This window comes from Chroicocephalus ridibundus, chromosome Z, assembly GCF_963924245.1.
Source record: "Chroicocephalus ridibundus chromosome Z, bChrRid1.1, whole genome shotgun sequence".
Lineage (NCBI taxonomy): Eukaryota > Metazoa > Chordata > Aves > Charadriiformes > Laridae > Chroicocephalus > Chroicocephalus ridibundus.
The window spans coordinates 5,524,446-5,545,714 of NC_086316.1; the positions used below are offsets into that span (position 1 = coordinate 5,524,446).

A 21,269-nucleotide genomic window follows, 5' to 3' on the forward strand; every position below is an offset into this window, starting at 1 on the left:
CAAACAAAATTATTTTAAAGCATTCTACTTTATTCTTCTTTTCTTAACTGCCCTTGTGTCGCCAACATTGCTATACCTCGAATGAAGTTTTCCAGAGATCACAACTCGCAGAAGGAGGTTCCTAAGACAGGAGTGATGAGAGCCACCTACCTATACACAGTACCATCACCTTTCTCTCTCTTCAAAGGCAGAAACCACTAGACGTTGCTTTTCATTTTTTCTGCCTGCTGAGTTGTAGTCTGTACAATAGAGAGTAGTTGTAGGACATTCAATAAAATGAAAAGGGAAAAAATACCTGTGGAAGTTCAAGGTTGCAGAGAGTTTTATATTATGTACTGGTATTAACTTCTGCAGAGTAAAACTGTCTCCTAGGCTTTCAAGGGGAAAACACCCTTTTATTTGTGAAATCCTCTTTTATTTGTGAAATCTGCACACAGGTTATAACAATCAGTCTTTCAAATATTCATTTGTCAACAATAGGCAAAGAGAAATACATTGAACAGTAGAAGGTTTTGCTACAATTATTCTTGAAATTGGGGTCTGCATTAAATGAGAAAATGTGACTTACTTCCTTGACTATCCAGCGTTTCCTGCATTGCCAGGGATGAGGACAGACCTGCACCCGAGGACTACAGTGTGTCACTTTCCTGGGCAGCAGAAGCATAAAGAATAATTGGCCCCAAATCTTAACGAGTCTTGAGTTTTCAGTAAGACTGAAAATGATGAGATCTAGCATGAGTAAAAGACAGGAAAGCAGCTATTATGTGTAGGGTAGACATAAATATCCTCACATGCTAAAATAAGCATCCATCTCTTTCCCAAAAGAACTAATAAAACTTAAAGTTCAGTTGCAAGGGTTTTTTTTTTAATTTATCTATTGAGACAAAGACAGAAATCTGAGACTTTTTGACAAGAGGACAGAAAGGCTAGCACAAATACTTATGAAAACACATGTGCATTTATTATATCCTCAGGAAATTAAGTGGGATATAGGCCAAACTGCAACATAAGATTACCCAATATATATTATGGTGAATTTAACAATCCATTACCCAGACAAAGGAATTGGATTGGATCTCATTTCAGCAGGGATCCCAGTGAAGCATCTCTTTCTCAGTAAAGCATCTGATATGATACCAAATGGGAGCTTAAAACTGAAAGGATGAGGATTAATGCCAAGATAGTTAATGAACAATAGATTAGTAACAAAAGGGTGTCAGAAAGGAATTTATTAGTGGACTTCCTCAGGACTAATCTGTTCTGATATTTCCATCAGTGACCTTGTCACGAAAAAAAATCAGAGCATGTCAAGCACACTTGCTAAGGACACAGTTTTAGAGTGTAAAGAGGAATATTCACGTCATTGTGCATAAGAATCACCATGATTTAACATCTCTTCACAGACAATGAAGAGAATCAGAGAGGATTTTTAAAAAGATGGTCCAGAGTGGGATTACACCTTATATGTTCTCTTGGAGAACGTGATGAAGCTTCTTAACCAAGCACCTAAGCTGGGTGACGTTGCATCGTTGAGGCTGAAGAGGGTCAGAATATCACCTAGCAATAACCAGGTGACCTTGGGGAGAGAATAACAGAGAAACGATTACATTAAATAGGCTGAAATACAACGCCATGTGTCTAGCTGTTAACCCGAATTTGTGCTAGGAATATTGAGTCCACATTGAAAATGATGAGAGGCAAAAGTAAAGTCCAAAACCAAAAGCTGAGGTCTCTGCTGATGATAGGATGACTGTGATATAATGAAGCCATGACAAAAAAAAACAACCAAACAACCAAAAAAACCCCAAAAAGATAAAACAGCAACAACAAAAACCCAAACAAACAAAGAAAATCTAAATACATAGCAGGAAAACTTCTTCAGCACAGACAGGGAAGTTAATTCCATTACCCAGAGCAATGATAAGATGTTTACCAGGACATACATTTCCGGTCAAAGGAAATTTGAACTGGGGTCAGTGCAGAGAAAGTATGTTTGCATGACCTGAGAAACAGAAAGTCTGTCTTACGGGACACTAAAAATGTTGAGCCTGACAAACTGTGGGCTAAGGGTGAGGGAGAAGATCTGCTTAAGCCAATGAAGTGCGCTGCCACAAACCCGATGTGCTTAACGTAGCCATGAATACAAGGAGACTGAAAAGTACGTTAATGACTTCTAGGACAATATACTCTGTGACAACCTTCTGCTTGGAACACTGGGTCCAAACAACCTACCAAGTTTAAGACAGAGAAGTTTATGAATGAGCTTTATGAATGGCAACCATAAAACTCCCAGGATATGGCTCAGGGCGGCGATGGAACCATAAATAATTTTTTGAGAAGCATTCTGAAATCATCAGATAAGAGGTGTTGCATAATCTGTAAATATTTTTACAGATTTTTATAATTAGATATGTCTATTCTTTCTTTATTTCAAAAAATGCCAAAAAAACCCTTACAGCTTTGTTATATGAGGAGGAAAATGAATATACTGTAACACTGTAGAATTGCTGCATGGATGCATACACATAGGTGGTAGAAGTTAATTAGAGATTTTAGGTAGTCCCGATAAATATATTTCACAGGATCTGCATTACAGATATCTTATTTCTCTAACCTCTACATCAGTACAGGAAGATGCTTGCCAGGCTACATTTAGATATTTTGTCACTGGGTGCTTTCAGTATGCAGCACATACGAACGGCACAGTACTTCAGCTAATAAAATAATGGGACGTTGTGAGCAGTAAATGACAGAGAAGATGTTGCTGGCGCTCAGAGACTAAGTATTTTTGTGGCATAATTTTATAGTCACCCCTGATAACATGCACTGGTCCCGTTCTGCTTTCCATTACTGTTTTACATATGTGCAATGGCTGAGCAGCATATAAAAAAAATTAGGATGGACTGGTTAGGGTTCCTGCCTCTCCGTTTGCCTCTCTTTAGCTATCTAATCCTTCTACATTATAGTCACTTAGAAAATACCTAAGTAACTAAACTACGCTGGCTTGGCTGGTTTGTAACGCTAACAGAAAGGTCACAAAGTCACAGAATCACAGAATCATAGGGTTGGAAGGGACCTCTGGAGATCATCTAGTCCAACCCCCCTGCCAGAGCAGGGTCACCCAGAGCAGGTGGCACAGAAACGCCTCCAGGCGGGTTTGGAATGTCTCCAGAGACGGAGACTCCACCACCTCTCTGGGCAGCCTGTGCCAGCGCTCTGCCACCCTCACAGGAAAGAAGTTCCTCCTCAGGTTTAGGTGGAACTTCCTATGCTCAAGTTTGTGCCCGTTACCTCTTGTCCTGTCCCCGGGCACCACTGAAAAGAGCCTGGCCCCATCCTCCTGACACCCCCCCTTTCAGTATTTATAAGTGTTGATAAGGTCCCCCCTCAGCCGTCTTTGTTCCAGACTGAAGAACCCAAATCCCTCAGCCTTTCTTCCTAAGAGAGGTGTTACAGCCCCCTAATCATCTTGGTAGCCCTTTGCTGTCCCCTCTCCAGCAGTTCCCTGTCCTTCTTGAACCGGGGAGCCCAGAACTGGACACAGCACTCTAGATGCAGCCTTGGTCACATTTTTCTCACCATCTTGAATTTACAGATTTAAATCAGGAAGATGCAAGAGAAAGAAAATCAGTTGGTTAAAGCAGTTTCTCTGCTTTAATTATTGAATTCACTGTGTGACTGGAGGAAAAATAATCTGAAATATATCCCTGGACATACCCCAGAACAGCAATGTCTTTTTTTTCTTAAAAGAAAAAGAACTTCAAGAGGGGTAACTTGGAGACCTGTATTTGCTGTGTGCTTGTAATTTCCTGTACGGTCAACAAATTACATCTGGTTTAATTGAAACACAGTACATAACAAGCTGAAAAGTATTTCAGAAAGATGAACCTTGAAGATAACATCCAAAAGCACTCAAGGAATAATGGTTTCAGAGGAGCTTCTCCAAGCATAAACTGATCTCCAAATCTTTCCTGTTGGATTTGGTGACACTCTCTCATCAGTAGAAGGTGTATTTATTACTTTAAAAGTAATATAGAAGAGGAATAAATTCAATAGGGTTTTATATTTAATTTATCAAAAAATAATATACCTATCAGCAGATTGAAAAACGATGGAATCTTATGAATGATATGGTTTGTTTTCCGTCACAGAAAAGAGCAACATATTATTGTGCGAATAAAAAGATCCTCAGCCGTGCGACTACTCTGTCATCATCATTTTCCTTGTACCACTTCGCATGAGTACTGCAGCAGTTTACACTAGTGCCACGGGGACTGCCGTGCCACTGTAAATAGCTCTACACAAAATTCCTGCCATTTCTAGTCTTTGATTCAGCAACATGCCTTTTTTTTTTTTTTAAATGAAAATGATGACAGCTTCTGGACCTCAACTGAGATGAAGAACAACTTGCTCTACCAATTAGGCTCTCTATATGAATGGGACATATTCCCTACAGTTTTGGGGGTGGCTTCAATATGATACACACCCACTGGTCAGGGCTAAATTAATTCTGTCCAATGGACAGACACTTTGCCTGACCTTACTTCAGGGTCCCCACAATATATCAGATATGGCTGTATTGAAGGCTCAGTCAGGGGAGGACTTGTGGAGAAAACAGGATAGGAATTACTTTAGAGAGAACAGCAGCATCCCCTCTCCACGGCTTCTGGATATCCCTGTGTGGTGGGCTGACCCTAGCTGGATGCCCAGTGCCCACCAAAGCCAGTCTGTTGCTCCCCTCCTCAGCTGGACAGGGGAGAGAAAAAATAATGTGGGGTCCTCCACGGGCTGCAGGTGGATATCTGCTCCACCATGGACGTCCATGGGCTGCAGGAGAACCTCTGCTCCAGCGCCTGGAGCACCTCCTCTCCCTCCTGCTTCACTGACCTTGGTGTCTGCAGAGCTGTTCCTCTCACATATTCTCACTCTTCTCTCTGGTTGCTCCCTAGCAGGTTTTTTCCCCCTATCTTAATGATGTTATCCCAGAGACACCACCACCATCGCTGATGGGCTTGGCCTTGGCCAGTAATGGGTCCATCTTGGAGCTGTCTGGCATGAGCTGTGTTGGACATGGGTGAAGCTTCTGTCAGCTTCTCACAGAAGCCACTCGTGTTGCCCCACAGCTATCAAAACCTTGCCACGCAAACCCAATACACACTGTGTCCTTTTCACACATCATTGTAACAAGGGATTGCCTTTAGAACAGCTTTTAAAAACTCATCCTAATGAGGATGGCATGGTCTTAACAACTTATCGTGGTTTTAAAAACTCATTCACGTGTTCAGGCATTTTGTAAAAAATGAATATGGAGTTTTCCCCGTGGCCACAGCTAATCAAACTTTTTAGAAGACTCACACGTGTATTTTTTTAAAAGGACATTACCAACAACAAAGTTGAAAGGTTTTATGAATGTTTCTTTTTATCAGTAATCTCTACAGGGCAAGCCACTGGGCTTTAGGTACCTTTCTCTTCTTAGGTACTGTGTGTGCAGTGCTGCTCAGTCCTGCTCAGCCACCTTTACCTGTTCCAAGAGATCCTGGTTCTCTGTATCACCCAACACAAAGAACATTTAGAGCAGCCATGGCCATTATTGCAGCACTTAGGTTTTCTCGGGCTAGGAGGGGCACAAGTCTGAAGGACACCTTGGACTTAGTTGGGCAAGGCTGGACCCCTTGATGACACTTCCTTTGTACAAAAAACTTCCCTGTGGTCCCAAGAATATAGCTCTGTCGCGTCCTGTCCAGGCCATATCTATGGTAACAACAGCACCAACAACAGCACAGCTACATGTGAGCCAACTGCAACGAGGAATGGAAAAATGCACAGTTGCGGTCTGCAAAATCCTCACGCTCTACCTGATACCATGCGTTATACATAGAGTAAGAACCCAGCTGGCTGACACTGAAGGCAATGGAAGCTTTATTCTGAATTTAAATACTGGGCTGCTCACTTATTCCTGGTATATAGCAAAGGCAGAATATTTTCGGGATCCTGGAAATTTAACAGCTATTTTTATGAGAGTCCCGTGTCACAGGCCCATTCCAAACTATCTCCCTTCAGGCAAAAAGGACATCACAGACAGAAAATCCTGTCAGACTTGGCTGGTGAGTGTGAACCTCCCTGGGGAATGGGTGGAGTGGGGAGTCACATGAAGGCCTCAGATGTGGAAATGTGACTGAGCTCAACCGATGGCTGCTTTGAAGGGGGAGAGCTCCCAGGAACCAGAAGCAAAAGAAGAGTCCAAGGATGCAGAGCACTGCAAACCTGGAAGAGGCCAGAGAAAGAGAAACGAAGAGATGCTGTCCCAGGGATGCCGATCTGTCTCATTTTGACTGGAGGATTACCATTTCTTGCCTTCCAAAACTTCTTCCTGCAGAAGTCAGTGCTCCTCCTTGCCATACAACCGAGCACTGGAAGCCTTGGGGAAACCTGTCCATCAAAGATAAAAGCGCTGTGATAGGTCTACCCTATATACTATATATAGCAAATACACACATTTGCTCAGCAAATTGTACCCGCATTGACGAGCCCACCCTGTCATCAAACCACAGGCAAGCTTCAGACCTTTTACCTCCCGTCACACACTGCTCATCAGAGTTGTCCTCAAGGAAACTCCTAACTTTCGACAAACAGATATGGGAGAAACAAATTATGCTCTGTTTATAATACTTAGGTGGTGGACATTATTTATGCTTTCAGGTAATTTTTCGGAGAAATTGCTACGCACATTTTCAAATGTCTAGCCAACTGGATAACTTTTATTATTTCACAAGGTTTGCTCTGCTATCTCACTAGGTTTCTCTAATTTGCTCTGGAACTGTTATGATTAGATACACAACAAAAAACCTGTACCTGTTTTGGTATTTTTGGTATCAGCAATTCTTAAAAACCAGATTTGTTCTGATTTCAAACTACAGACATTCAATTGCTGCAATTAAGGCAAAGAAATGATAGAGTCAGACTACGTAGAGAATAAAATTATTTCCTGTGTAGTTTAGGAAAAGGACCTTTGACATTTCAGACTAAAAGAAAGCATTTTAACTACCAACCCTGCACACACCCACATGTGCCTAACATATTTATCTTATATACTTCAAATACAAGTGCAGTAATATCTAAAACTCACTTGCTAAAGCACGGAGGCTATGACATCCTGCTTCCAAACTTAATTGGGTCTTCTGTGTAACGATTATTTTGAGGGAGCAAGAAACCAAAGGGAGCAGTAGGAACCTGTAGGTGTACATGGATAAAACTGAAAGAGAGAGTGTTGCTATTCCGCAAAAGTCTATCACATGCTCTTTGCCAAGGTTCATATTATTCCTTGAGGAACTTTTCAGGTAAGACTTGAATTTTTAACTTCTAATCTCAGCTCTAAATCACCCTACCCATACGCCCTGGGTCTGGCTGGGATGGAGTTAACTTTCTTCACAGCAGCCCGTATAGTGCTGTCTTTTGGATTTGTGACTAAAGCAGTGTTGATAACACACCAGCGTTTCTTGACATCTGCATGCGCCGAAGATAAATCCACAGCTGTACCCGCTGAATTTTATGGTATGTCTTTCCCAACTTTAAGCAAAGAAAGCTCGGAGCTATGTGCTGCGTAGTGGCTTACAGCGTGTTGACACCGTGCTTGGCTGAACACACCCTCATTGTCTGTGAAGCTAAGAGGACTAAATGATAAACAAAAATGCTGACCAGCTTCTTGCAAATGATATTTGTTTCTTACTGCTGTAAACAGGAATATGTGTGCAAAAAGATAAAGGCAAAAAAAAAAAAAAAAAGAAAGGTTAATTAATTGTGCGTTCTCAGTTCTAATATAGAAAATACATCACTGGTAATAACTCTGACTTTCTGAAAGAGTTGTCACACTTTAAGATTTATTCCTGGTGAAGTAGGTGAAGTAGGGAGAGGAACACATGATCAATGGGTTTGGGTCTTTTTGCATAATTAGTGGCAATGGCAGTGATTCAATCTTAATGTCCCTTCAGACGCTGGGAACCCCGAGTTCACACAGCATCAGACAGACCCCTGATGGATTCTCCTGCAGAACAGACACTCTCCATCTGTGGAGAGGTTCCTCCTCCCTCCCGTACCATGGTGCCTTTTATTTTGTGTAATAAAAAGTCACATATCTTCGCCCGAAGAGGAGGCTGGATTGTTACCTCTGTCAGAACACTCGCCAGTGCACGGGGCACTCCCACAGACTCCTGTGCAGAGGCTGCTCTGACAGGCTGAGAGAGCTGGGGTTGTTCAGCCTGGAGAAGAGAAGGATCCAGGGAGACGTCAGAGCCCCTTCCAGTACCTGAAGGGGGCTACAGGAAAGCGGGGGAGGGGCTGTTTGCAAGGGCATGTAGCGATAGGACGAGGGGCAATGGTTTTAAACTAGAGCAGGGCAGGTTCAGATTAGACATTAGGAAGAAGTTGTTTACACTGAGGGTGGTGAGACACTGGCCCAGGTTGCCCAGAGAGGGGGTGGAGGCCCCATCCCTGGAGACATTCAAGGCCAGGCTGGATGAGGCTCTGAGCAACCTGATCTAGTTGAAGATGTCCCTGCTGACTGCAGGGGGGTTGGACTAGATGGCCTTTAAAGGTCCCTTCCAACCCAACACATTCTATGATTCTATTTTAAATTATTTTTTTTTTTGCTTTGCTCACACGTGCAGCTTTTGCCTTCGCTATTAATGTGCCATTACTCATGGATCATAATCCACGAGCCCTTCTTCTATTTTCTCTCCATCCCAGACGAGAGGGTAGCAAGTGGTTACGTGGACCCTAACAAGCTGGGGTCAACCCACACTGTAGCAGGAGCAGAATGTGAGGCCAGAACCACAGTCACTTGGTAACTCATTTTTTAACTTTCTTGTTTAAACAATAGTGAAAAATATTGTAAGAAATAAGAATGGTAAAAAGTTTGCAAGGTAAGACCAGAATAAAGAAAGTTCCGACAACTGGGTAGGAACTGTCTAGAAAATTAGACTGAACAGAAACTCGAGTGTCTGTATCTAAATGTCAAAGCCACTGGCGTGCCTCTATGAAAACAGCTCAATAATTAGCAACAATGAAAGCAGCAACAAGGAAAATATTCAAAATACTGGAAAGAACCATATGATTGGTGAAGTGATGGGACAAGCTACCGCGACAAGTTGTTAAATCACCTTTATAGAGATATTCATGGAAACCATACATCAACTGACAGCCTAAGATTAACAGTAATGAAATCAACCCTGACATGAGATAGGGATACAGACTAGAAGAACTGCTACAGGACTATTTCTTCTCAGATATTCATTTGAAAAGTCCCCAAGATTGATTTCATTTGGTATAACATAAAGGATTTCCTGCCGTTTTGTTTTTTTTTCCAAACAGTATTACTATTTGATGTTGATAAATTACATGGTTTGAGAAACGCTCCTTATCCAATAACAACGGCTCAGGCAGTGAACGATACGAAGCACATTTTATTTGAGCAGTCTTGCAAGAACGGGTGACCTAGCAAGTAGGCACACTTTTGGTTCTTGAAACACACCTTTTTATTTCCTAATCCCCAGCCGAATTTTCCCTCCCGTTTCCCATTGGTTAGGTACTCCAGGGTTCACAGTCTGTCCAGAGCGCCTAAAATCCTTCCCTGATATCTTGCCTCTGTTTACTTCTCCTTATGCTACACCTAAAGGGATTATCTGACTAGTTTCTTTCTTTCCTTTTGGTAAAATTGCTCAATGGCATTAGCCCTGGTTAAATGTTTGACTAGCCTTCTAGTCACTAATCCAGTATGAATCAGTTCTGTCTGTGTGATAAGAGATGTTCTACAAGCCTTTGCTGGAGCCTCTCTGTCGTAGTCATTCCCTTATCATGTCACCTCTGATGGAAACGGCTTTTCTCCACTGCAAAAACAATACCTGCCTTTCTTACAATGGTTTCATAGCGCCATGGATGGAAACTGTACAGTGAACTTCTTTTTTGAGGTCCGCACGCTTCATGGAATTTTCAAGAAGCTTGAAAAACTGTGAAGCCGCATTTTATGGCCGTGCATTACTGTAACACGCTGTGAGAAGGACCACTGTCAGCCCAGCTCTCTGCCCCATCCACGACAGGCCACGGGGCCGCTGCGCTCCCAGACGATCGTGAAGGGCACTCCCCGTACGAGGAGCAGACGCTTTGCCCTTGCTGGCACTATGGTGCCGCGGATTCTGTCTCTCCATGCCACGCAGAGCTTTCATGCTGGGCTGCAAGTCCTCTTGCTACACCATCTTCACAAGAAAAAAAGCATCCCTCATTGACAGGCTTTCCTACACCGAAAGGCTTTCCACCATGTGCTCCCTCTGGGATGGATCCCAGCTCCCTTACTCGTACAAGCTAGTTTTTCATTACATTAAAAGGCCCAACGACAGATTAATGGCGGTGTTTTTGCATGAAGAGCAGCATCCCAGCTCTGAGGAGAAGCATATCACTCCCGCCTATTCCAGCCGTTCCCTGCACCCAATGGCGGCCGGGGCCTTTCCCGCCCCTTCCCGCGGGGCTCGCTACCTTCACCCCCGCCACCAGAGCTGTCTCCAGCCCCTCCGACTCCCGCAGCCCCCGGCCGGTATCGCGGCTGTCCTCCCCTCCGCGCCCTCAGGCAGCCCATCGCCCGCTTCCCGCCGAACTACAACTCCCGGCACCCTCCGCGCCCGCCGTAAAGCGCGCTGCCGTAAAGCGCGGAGGTCGGTCAGCCGCTGCCATCATGTACCACAGCAGCACGCAGAAGCGGCACTGGACTTTCAGCAGCGAGGAGGACCTGGCCCGCTGCCGGGCCGAGGCTAACCGCAAGTTCCGCTTCAAAGCGGTGTCCAGCGGGAAGGTGCGGGGCCGGGGAGGGGGGAGCTGTGAGGGAGGGGGCGATGGGGAGGGGGACGGGGAGCGTTGCGGCCTCCTCCCGGCCGGCGGTCCCTGCGCCTCTGACGGGGAGAGCTGCGGGGGAACGGGGGAGCCCGGCGCTTCCGTCAGGCTCGCTTTGCTCCTTTGAAGGTCCAGCAGAACGACCCTATCCTTCTGGAGCCCCACGAGGAGCTAGCGATATGCAAGTACTACGAAAAGCGGTTGGTGGACTTCTGCGCTGTCTTCAAGCCTGCCATGCCGAGATCCGTGGTGGTAAGGAGCCGTGCCCGCTCGCTGTGGCTTTGGCAAGTAACAGGCGATAGGACAGGAGGAAACGGCCTCAAGTTACACCAAGGGAGGTTTAGATTGGATGGTAGGAAGAATTTCTTCACCAAAAAGAGTTATCAAGCATTGGAATGTGCTGTCCAGGGTAGTGATGGAGTTGCCATCCCTGGAGGTATTTAAAAGATGGGTAGATGTGGTGCTCAGCTTGTTTTAGTGGTAAATTGGCAGTTTTAGGTTGATGGTTGGACTCGATGATCTTAAAGGTCCCTTCCAGCCTAGACAATGTGATGCACTTACGGTTTGAGAACTAACGGAGCTGTAGGCTTTGTCCCCTCCATGCCTCTTGTTCCCTCGCTTGCTGCTTACTTGTCTTGTCCTTGAGACCACGGATATCTTTCAAGTTTTTTGTTTTCCAGTGCTGTGGTCTGCCACCTTTTTTTCTCTTTGTGTTTTCTGGGCAGTGCAGCTATTTCAAAACCAGAGTTACTTCTCAACTTCATCCATTTCTTGCGGCTGTTACACCTGCATGGATGACTTTTAGCCTTTTTCTTTCCTCTCCCTTAAGGAAAAAGTAGAAACAAACCTAAAGATGTATGGCTTGATGATACAATAAAATGATCTCGCTGTGGCTACTGAAGGCAGTCCCAAAATTGGGCTGTCTGGTCCATTTGTTTCTCAAGCATTGGTGCTTGTCTGACCACAAAGCAAGCTCTTTCAAGCACCTGTACTGGCAGTAAACTAGCCTACAAAGGAAAAAAATAAATCTTTGAACTGACTTAAGAGTGTGTTTCAGAAGAGAGGCAGTGGGGACTTAACAGCTGAAGCAGGGAATGAATTTGTGCTTCTTTTGTTGCTCAGTGTATATTGTCCCCTGTCAGTCCTGCCTTTTTCTGGCAGGTGTGGTGAGTAACAGAGATGAAGACTGCTTTGTCTAAAGACGTGTTTGAAACATAGCAGTAGGCTGCCTTTGTATGCTCTGTGGAGCCAGACCTTCTGTTTCAAAAATGGCCCCTGTAGAGTGTCTGTGCTGGGTCAGACTCACTGAGTAGTGTTTTTGGAAAACACCTGCTTTCATGCCAATGACGTTCAGATCAACTTGGAAATGTGGCATTGACAGACTGCAGTACTTCTAGGCACACAGAGAGGCATAAATGTTGAACATATTGGGGAAATTGATTGATTTAAAAAGTCAGATATTTTGGCTGGGACTACTCACAACTTTCAGGGTAATTTTTTCAGTCTTTGATTTTTAAATTTAATTTCAGTATCAGGTTTTTCTCTGGAAGATATTTTTGACCACTTCTTGAGCATTATCTTCCTAAATATATGTATAAAAATGGATGAAAAGATAACTAAACTGCCACTTTGTAGGGCTTTTGCAGGCATAAATGTGTTAGACTTTGAAATATTTAATGATATGGTATTGTGTGCATCTTAGTGCCTTAGTGTATCCTGTATGTCTACAGTATATATTCAAACTTTCCTGTTCTGTTTTGTGATGTTATTTTTTTAATTATTTTTCTTAATGCCTTTTTGTTTCTATACTTACTTTCTCCTACCTTTTTTTTTTATTTAGGGAACAGCTTGCGTGTATTTCAAACGTTTTTACCTCAATAACTCAGTGATGGAGTATCATCCTCGGATAATAATGTGAGTTATCAATGCATCTTGAGTTATTCTGTCAAGCAGAGCGTTGGAAGTATAATTTTCATATCTGTAAAGACTTGAAAAAAATGAGAAAGGACACCTGAGAAATATTAGTAAAGACAAAGTATGGTTACTTCCGGTTTGCATCTGGAAAAGTTTGCTGTGTTCAGAACATGGTGTTTTGAAGATATAAATTTTCTGAACAGAACTCTTGATAATAAGGTTGATGCTGCGAATGTCAATTGCTTTTTTTTTTTTTTTTTTTCCTCCTCAAGGCTCACATGTGCATTTTTGGCTTGTAAAGTAGATGAATTTAATGTGTCCAGTGCACAGTTTGTTGGTAACCTTCGAGAAAGCCCTCTTGGACAGGAGAAGGCTCTTGAACAAATACTGGAATATGAACTACTGCTTATTCAGCAACTGAACTTCCACCTTATTGTCCACAATCCATACAGGCCATTTGAGGGATTTCTAATTGATTTGAAGGTAGTATTGTTTTATACGCTGTGTACTCCGTATTCTAATGTAATACAAATCTGTTGTGGTTTGTGTTAGAAAACTTGATTTTCTTTTGTGCCTGTGATCTTAAAAGACCTAGGTTCTAAAGTGATAGGCAAATATCTGAAAGGAAGGCGGTTTACTTGTGGTCTTTAGGTACTTTAGATTATTTTTGGAATAAGAAGATGGCCTGCTACTTTTTAGTTTTACAAAATATTGTTGAATTGTGTGTTCTGACCTTATGAAGCAGAACATGAGGAACAGCTACTTACTTTCCTCAATTCTTACTTTTTAGACTCGTTATCCAGTGCTGGACAACCCTGAAGTTTTAAGGAAAACAGCTGATGACTTCCTCAATCGAGTGGCTCTGACAGATGCGTATCTGCTCTTTTCTCCCTCACAGATAGCTCTCACTGCTATATTATCTAGTGGTTCAAGAGCAGGAATTAATATGGAAAGGTAGTCTTTTTTTGTTATGGGTATGATTTAAACAGTTCATTTGCTTCTGGTATAGAGTTGTTTTGTTCAGACATTCTTAACTAGTAGAAGCGTGAATTTACAGATTGTTAATACTCTGGTATGTTCTTTATGTTTCAAAACTGAAGTGGCATTTTTAAAAAATTTTCTCCATGTTCAAAAAGTAGGTGATAAAGGCACGTAGTTTGGGTCTGTTTTTCATATTCCCTCGGAAGAAGGAAAAAAAAATAATATTTCAAACCAATGACTTTTCCCTAATTAGAATAGCATAGGATTTTCAGACTTATCTTGAGATTAGAGCGAAGAAAGTTGAAATGCAGTAGAAGCTGAGAGTATGAAACACCTAAAGAATCAATTATAGAAAAAGTAAGATTTTTAAGGTATCTGAGGTTACAGACTCAAATGAAATTACGGTGAACTGACAGCTACTAGGCATGCTGAAGCAAAGTGATGTATTTGGCTGGTAAAACTGTTCAATTTTGATGGACTAATAATAAGGTGCTCTTTTAAATCAGTTCCTTTCCTTTCCGTGGTCTAGCTACTGGTGTTTGCAAAGGCATTATCAAACACTTCGATATCATTGCTGAAAGGCATGGTTTGTTTGGTTTGGTTTTATTTAAGGACAAAACATGCTTTTTTCTTCAGAAAAACAACTGAAGTAGTTGTAAGTAGCTGGATCTGGAGTGTTTGAATTGCATGACAGTCCATGTGAGCATTTTGCATTTAGAGTGTAATGCCTACAGGCACAAGGGCTACTGGTAAATGCGAACAGTTCTCTTTAAAGAAGCTTTCCTTCCACCTGCCCATAATGTATCTCAGATCTCTCCTGTCCTAAAAGAATGAGACAGTGTGCTAGTATCCTCTACAGGGTTCACGCCCTCTCGGAGTAGCGTAAAAATGCTCAGATGCTTACTATAACTTGAAACTTGTTGATCTCGTTCCTGAATATATATTGTATACTACTTGTGCCAAAATTCAGAAAAGCATGCTTACAAAAAGAGCTAGAATAATTTGTAGATAGCGTGTGAATCAAGCTACATGAACGTATCTTTGTGTATTGACGAAGAACTTAGCTATTTGTCACCATGTTGGCACCATACAGTTGCTACAACCTTGTCACTTACTGTTTTAACGTAAGTTTGAGCAGCCGGACACGAGAGAAACTAATGCTGCAGCTTGGGTCTCATGGACCTGTGAGTAGGTGGGATGGAACACGGAAGGTGTGAAAACCTGTTGCTCCCATGATGTCAGTGTATAGGTCAGTCTTGAAAAAGTTCAAGCTTCGGGAATAAACAAGTGCCACTGCTCTGGCAAATAGGTGGCTCCAAATTAATCTTCAGATCTGGTATCAGCACAAGGTTAAATAATACTCTTAAACTTGAGCACTGGTGGTGCTAACAGAGCAGCTCTTAGCTTAGCAGTTACCACCTTCGTGGTGGCTGGTGCCTCAGTCTGGGAGCTGCAACTGATAAAGCTGTGTATGTCTATGAAGTGAGTTTGAAGCTAGAACAGACTGATGTACTTTAGAGTCTTCGGTTTTTTTGTAATTCATCCATGAGTGCAATTCCCGGGAAGGGATAAAACTACTTGGTTGTTTTGGATCTTGGTGAGGATTGTTGCTTATATGCGTTGGAATTCTGTGCAGGTCGTGCATGTGTGTGTTAATGTTCTTACTAAAAGCAAGTTGGACTCTCTGAGGGAAGAGGGAGGGACTAAGAGACTCGACAGCATTTAGGATTTGCTTCCAGCTGCCAAAAGAAGCAGTCCCATCTTGCAAGCTTTGCTGACTGTTGGTCTGTTGGAAGGCTACTCTTCTGTAGTATTTGCTTTTCCAGCAGTCATGCTGTGCACTAGTGTGATGACACTTCACAGAACTTTAAACTTAAGTTGACTTAACTCAGTGAGGCTCACTTACAAATGTTTAATTCTACAACATTGGAACTTCAGTTCTTCAGATGGCCAGAGAATACTTCTGTCATTTTTTTACAGAAGGATGTTCCAAGTGACAGATTTAGATTTTTATCTCTTTATAGCACTTATGTAACCAAAGCGTCCTTACTAAGTCTAATCATAAAGCTCTAGCAGATATAAATAATAAGTAATACATGTTTTGTCAACTAATGGTAGCTGTCACAAATAATTATGACACTTCATTTTAAGAACTTACTCTTCCGTGTCTCTTTGCAGTTATTTATCAGAAAGTCTTATGCTGAAAGAAGACAGAATATCCTTAGCAAAGCTACTAGATGGCATGAAATGTAAGTAAACATTGGAAAAAATACGATAAATACTATCTTTAAAGGAAGAAAGCCATTTTTTTCCAAGCAACAAAAGCTTTAAGCAGAAAGGTGTGCTTCAAGTGGTTTTCTTCACCTCAGGGCTGGCATAAGGTAAGTAAAACATGGGCAGTAGAACGAACTACCTAGCATGTGAACTCAGGGGGAGAAAACACTGAGATTTGCCTATGATACAAAGAGATTAAAGTAAGAGGCAAAGAGCCTGATGCTTCTCAGAACAATAGTGTTGCATTCAATTAAGTGCTACTGATTGACTCAAAAGTGAGAAATCTGTTTTGGGAACTAGATGATGGTTTTTGTAAGTCAGGATGAAACGCCTCTTTTCAGTCACTGTGACTTAAAAATTAGCTTCAGGCAAAAACCTGCATGTAAGTATTTCTACCACCAGAGGGTACCTTTTCTAAGCTAAATGATTCGTGTTAGGTGATAGGCCAGGATTTATCCTTCAGTTCTGTTTTGCAGCTATACAGATGCTTTAAAAGTTGTTCAGGTTTGCTAGTGTGAGAAAATATATATACATTTTAATATATATATAAACAAACACACATATATATAATATCAAGAATGCTAGCATGGTTTAGCTAAAATAAATGGGGAATGTAGTACACTGATTATTATCTTTTTTTTAATTACATGAAAAGGCTGGGATACAAAATTTCCAGTAAGTAATCAGTTATTTAATGCTTTAAACTAATGCACACATTTGAAATGGGAGAATGGTAGCATTAAAAATTCAGTCCTTTGACTAAGCTGACTGTAGTAGTGAATACACCATAAAAGTCACCAGCGTCTACAATAAGTTTTATAAATTCCATTTAAATTTAAAGACGCTCTTCCTTTTCTCTTCCTGCTAACAAATCCAGTGTCTGCAGGTTTCCATTGCTGAGATGCAAAGGGAAAGCTGGGATCACTTATTCTTCACTTGCATTATTCTGGAAGGTAGCTTTAGCCCAAAGGTAGCTCTTCTGTAAACATATGATGGCTGGAAGGAAATTTCGAAGCATCTATAAATGACTAGTTTTACAGAGAACTGGTGGCAGAGGAAAAAATCTTGTTTCTTGCAGGGTAAATTCAATTTGCAGTCTTAACAGAGACTGAAAACAATCTTTTCTTTTTTTAAGACTGAGCTACAATGCTGTAAGCAAAAAATCCCCGTGTATTTTTCAGCTTGTTAGAAGAGTAATGTGAACTCTACAGTATTGTAATTACCTTGTAATTTACCTTCAGTGTAGTTCTTTGTGCTCAGTTTCTGCTGTACCTTGACATTATTTAGAATTAATCCTTGGATGTAAGATGATAGTTGAGTTTTAACACATGTGATCTTTGGTCCTCTAAAATTTGAGTGCTATGTGGAATGGGAATTTTTGTAAGCAAGCAATTTGGGGAGTTTGGGAGTTGGAATGTCTAATACCTGCTTTGAAAATACAAGGATTTTACTTGTTAAGCTTTCTGTCTCAACTGTTTGCAGTATGTTGCCTTGTAGTGCCCTTTTGAGTCTGTTTAAAAACTAGATATGATGCTTTCAAAACCTTACAGAGGTGTGGACTGGAAAACTTCTTACATTCTGTTTTTTCTCTGTGTACCATTCTGATGTTTTTTTTATTTTTGTGTAGGTGTTTTTTTCCCTAGTACAAATGTTGAAATTGTATACTGTTGTCCTGTTAGAATGAGGGAAGGGAGGGTAAACTGTTGGCTCAAGTTTAAGTGTGAGGGATAAGCAATAACAGTAGCTGTACTACTGATTGGTAAGCTTGTGTAATTCGCAAGGTAGATCAGAAATGATTCAATTTGCTTAGAGCTGTGTTGTTGCCACTGTAGGCATGAAAAATCTCATAAAGAAATACGAACTGCCGAGGCCTGAAGAGGTTGCTGCACTAAAACAGAAATTAGAGAAGTGTCACGGCTCGGAACTTTCGCTTAATGTGAACCCGTAAGTAGATACTTACTCTTTGACATGTCAAACTTCTGCCTTTTTTTATTACATAGAAACATTAAGTTTCTCTGATCTGTGCAAGTGATTGAAAATGAAAAGATCTAAATGTACACCCAAGGATGTCAGTTCACATGCTCACTTACTATGTGAGCGTCTGCTGGAAGCTGAGAACCGAGACACAAAGTAGTGCTTTCAGTAATACACAAATATGTTCTTTTGTGCTGATTTGCACTGCAAGCTGTAATACTGATTATTTGGTAACACAGAACTGGAATCCTGTGTGGCTTCTAAGGCTGCTTGATGTCATATGCTATGAGAATTAAGGGCTTTAAAATCACATGATTAAAGGAGTAATGTTTTCTTAAAACGTGTGGATGGCAAAGGACTTCCTGGTTTTTCTTTTCTGCCATTTTCCCTTTAGTTTTTCCTTTAGTACCCACTGCGAACTGCCAGCAAGCTGCTAGTTGAGGCTTTGGTAGTTTATGTGACAAATATGTCCATAATCTAATCTTGTCGCCAAATAAGGAGACTCTGAGTTATAAAAATACCTAAACATTTCACTCTTTTCCTGGTTGGGTGTTAGGAAGAAGAGGAAAGGCTATGAAGATGATGAATATGTTGCAAAGAAGTCTAAAATGGATGAGGTCAGTAAATGCACTGTACAAGTAGTTGCTTTTCCACTCATAACTGCTGAGACAAAAGTGACATAGCTACTGAGACAAACTTCTGCGTATGTTAATGTTCTTTTATATGTTGCCCAGACAGAATCTTCTTCTACTTTAAAAAAAAAAAAAAAACAAAAAAAACCCCAAAACAACAAAACAAACAAAACATGAGCCAGAGTTGTTTTCATTTACTTTCTTTGTCTTCTTGCACAAAGGAGAAGTCAACTGCTGGATTAAATTTCTACGTCAGCCAAATTGCTAGCGAGGCATGCATAAATGAGAGATGTGTAGCTGTTACCTGAGGTTGTAAGACCAAGTATAAATAAGGCGGATAGATAGACTGAGGAGGGGGACTCAACCAATCAAAAGAGAATTAAGGTAATCCTTCAGACTTAATCTGAATACTTTTCAGAGCTTTCATTTGTAACACTGACTGAAAGTTGTAGAGAATACATTCTGGTGGAGAACAGCTTTGTGAAGAACCCTTTTTGACTGGACTCCTCTTGATACTGAAGACATTGTATAACCTAATAGTCTGAGACACCATAGGTGTGGCACTTAGAAAAGTGTGCGAGCAGCTGAAGAGGGTTGTCTGTCAAAATCTTTAACATAAAATGCAGGATGTGTGGGTTTTTTGTAATTCAGGTGGTCTTGCTCTTATAAATTACCATAGTAGGTTGATGCTATGATGTCAAACTAGAATCTAAAAAATGTTTTGAACTAGATTATAATAAAATCAGCGTTGAAAGCATGTTCTAGCAAAATGTGGCACCTCAAGCATATTTTTATGTTAACTATTCAGTGCTGTAGAAACTTGATCAGTGTTGACTCCAAATGCCAGTCTTAAAAAGCATATTGAAACTGGCAACTGTGTAAAACTAGCACTTTCATAACTTTTTACTTTCTCATAAAATGACTTAAGAGAACAGATCCACCTAGGCTCTGGAGACTCAACTCTTCTCAACCCCACTTTAACTTGAAGATGGTCTTATTTTAGTTATGCTGCTATAGTTTAAGAAAGTTCTGATGTTGGGGGTTTGTTATTAATTTACATTCACGATTCTTTTTCCAAAGGAATAAACTGATTGGATGAATTCACATAGCCTACAGCATTTCACAATAAGCTCTTGCAGAGTTTTAACAGCTTTTGAAACTTAAGGCTTTTTAGATACTGATGTATATGAACTGCCAAGAGTTTGTACTTCTGTAGTCTCACTTCTGAGTAATTATCACGTACAAGAGTAGATCTGAGCTGTCCAGGACATAAAGGAAAAAGTGCGCTTCATTTTTTGGAAAAAAGCTTATAGTATGTATGTGCATAGTGCTCAGACCTTGAGACCTCACTAATCCTGTAGCTAGCTGATACTAACAATATTTATAGCTTTAAGTAATAAGGCTGTAATGTAGAAGTGCTGAGTTGGTTCTAATCTACTTGTAAGGCATTTTTTTCCTTGATTTAATAGTTTGCAGCTGAAGTTAAACGCAATAGCAAGGCTGTAACTGGTATGGAGAGCTCATAAATGTGAAATGATTGATAGAAGAAACAAACACACAGGGTACTGGTTGAGCACAGCCGTAAAAAGCACAAGACGTTAGTAAAAGGTTGCAATAGGAGCTCTTACGGAAGTGTCTACATTGTTGTCCATAATGAATAAGCATGAACTAAACCTCAAAAAGGGGTGGCTGAAATGGCTGGGCCTCCATGACTTTAAGGTTAGTCTGAAGGGAAACTTAACAAATGTGCATTTTATCAAGTGACTTGTGTGCATGCTTTGCATGAATTCTTATTTCCCGTTGAGCTAGCCTTGTAAGTCAGCCAGGACTGGCAGCTGCTGCCTGGCTGTCAGGAGCAGAGTGGATGAGTGGAGCGCGCCAGACAAGCATGGTCAACTGTCCTGGCAGAAATGCTCATCTCTCAAGTAATGTGGACAAGCACTATGTTTAAAATCAGTTTAAACTTGCTATTTGAGTCTATTACCCATAGCAGACACGGTGGAGAGATGTGAAAAGTTATGGGCTACTTAAATTCTCTTCAGCTGGCATGTGTAGTGGCAGTTCCTGTGGCAGCAGGTGCATAGGGGTATGTACCTACTAGAGTCACGTATTGCCTGGCCCACCTTGCTGTAAAACACACTGAATTCAGACATTGCTCAAGGCATTATATTTTTCCCTTCCATTAGGAAGAGTGGACGGATGATGATCTTACGGATTTGGTGTAACTTTGAAGGAAGATGGAATCCTACCCCTACGGAAACTGCTGTTCGATGTCAAGTGTGAACCTGTCTGCAGCAGGTTCCTTGCTCTGTATCATGAGGTATTTATTCTGTCAGTTCTTAATATCTTTGCAATAAAGCATGTGACTTCGCTAAGTTTTTTAAACTCCCATCCATTCAAGGTCAAACATTCATAAGAAATGTTTGCTTTAAGACATTTGTCACCTGGGGAAGAGTTTTGGTTCAGGAACAGCTCCTGCCATGCTGTCATCCTACACTTAACGTCAAACTGGCCATTTATTAAGCGGATAAATGCAAGCAGGAGACAGATCTGGTAACAAACCCATGTGTGCTTTACAGCAGGATGTGCTCTCTCTTCCCTTCCCAAGCTTGTCATTGA

The 21,269-nt window shown here is 41.4% G+C and overlaps 1 protein-coding gene across 3 annotated transcripts in view; it reads left to right on the top strand.

Moving 5' to 3' along the window:
- Positions 1 to 10,698: 10,698 nt before the first annotated feature.
- Positions 10,699 to 21,269, top strand: part of CCNH (cyclin H) — a 28,777-nt gene continuing 18,206 nt past the window's right edge. For 2 of the 3 annotated variants that reach the window (XR_010069153.1, XR_010069154.1), the window contains exons 1-9: positions 10,699 to 10,837; positions 11,005 to 11,127; positions 12,716 to 12,789; positions 13,062 to 13,272; positions 13,580 to 13,743; positions 15,949 to 16,019; positions 17,877 to 17,988; positions 18,575 to 18,635; positions 20,837 to 20,970. Coding sequence is in view for 1 of the 3 variants with exons in the window: in XM_063320885.1 (XP_063176955.1) it covers positions 10,721 to 10,837; positions 11,005 to 11,127; positions 12,716 to 12,789; positions 13,062 to 13,272; positions 13,580 to 13,743; positions 15,949 to 16,019; positions 17,877 to 17,988; positions 18,575 to 18,635; positions 20,837 to 20,875 (972 nt within the window). In the remaining 2 variants the exon portion in view is untranslated. Of the gene's footprint in view, positions 10,838 to 11,004; positions 11,128 to 12,715; positions 12,790 to 13,061; positions 13,273 to 13,579; positions 13,744 to 15,948; positions 16,020 to 17,876; positions 17,989 to 18,574; positions 18,636 to 20,836; positions 21,026 to 21,269 lie in introns of those variants that run through there. The other variant, XM_063320885.1, reaches the window with a different exon arrangement.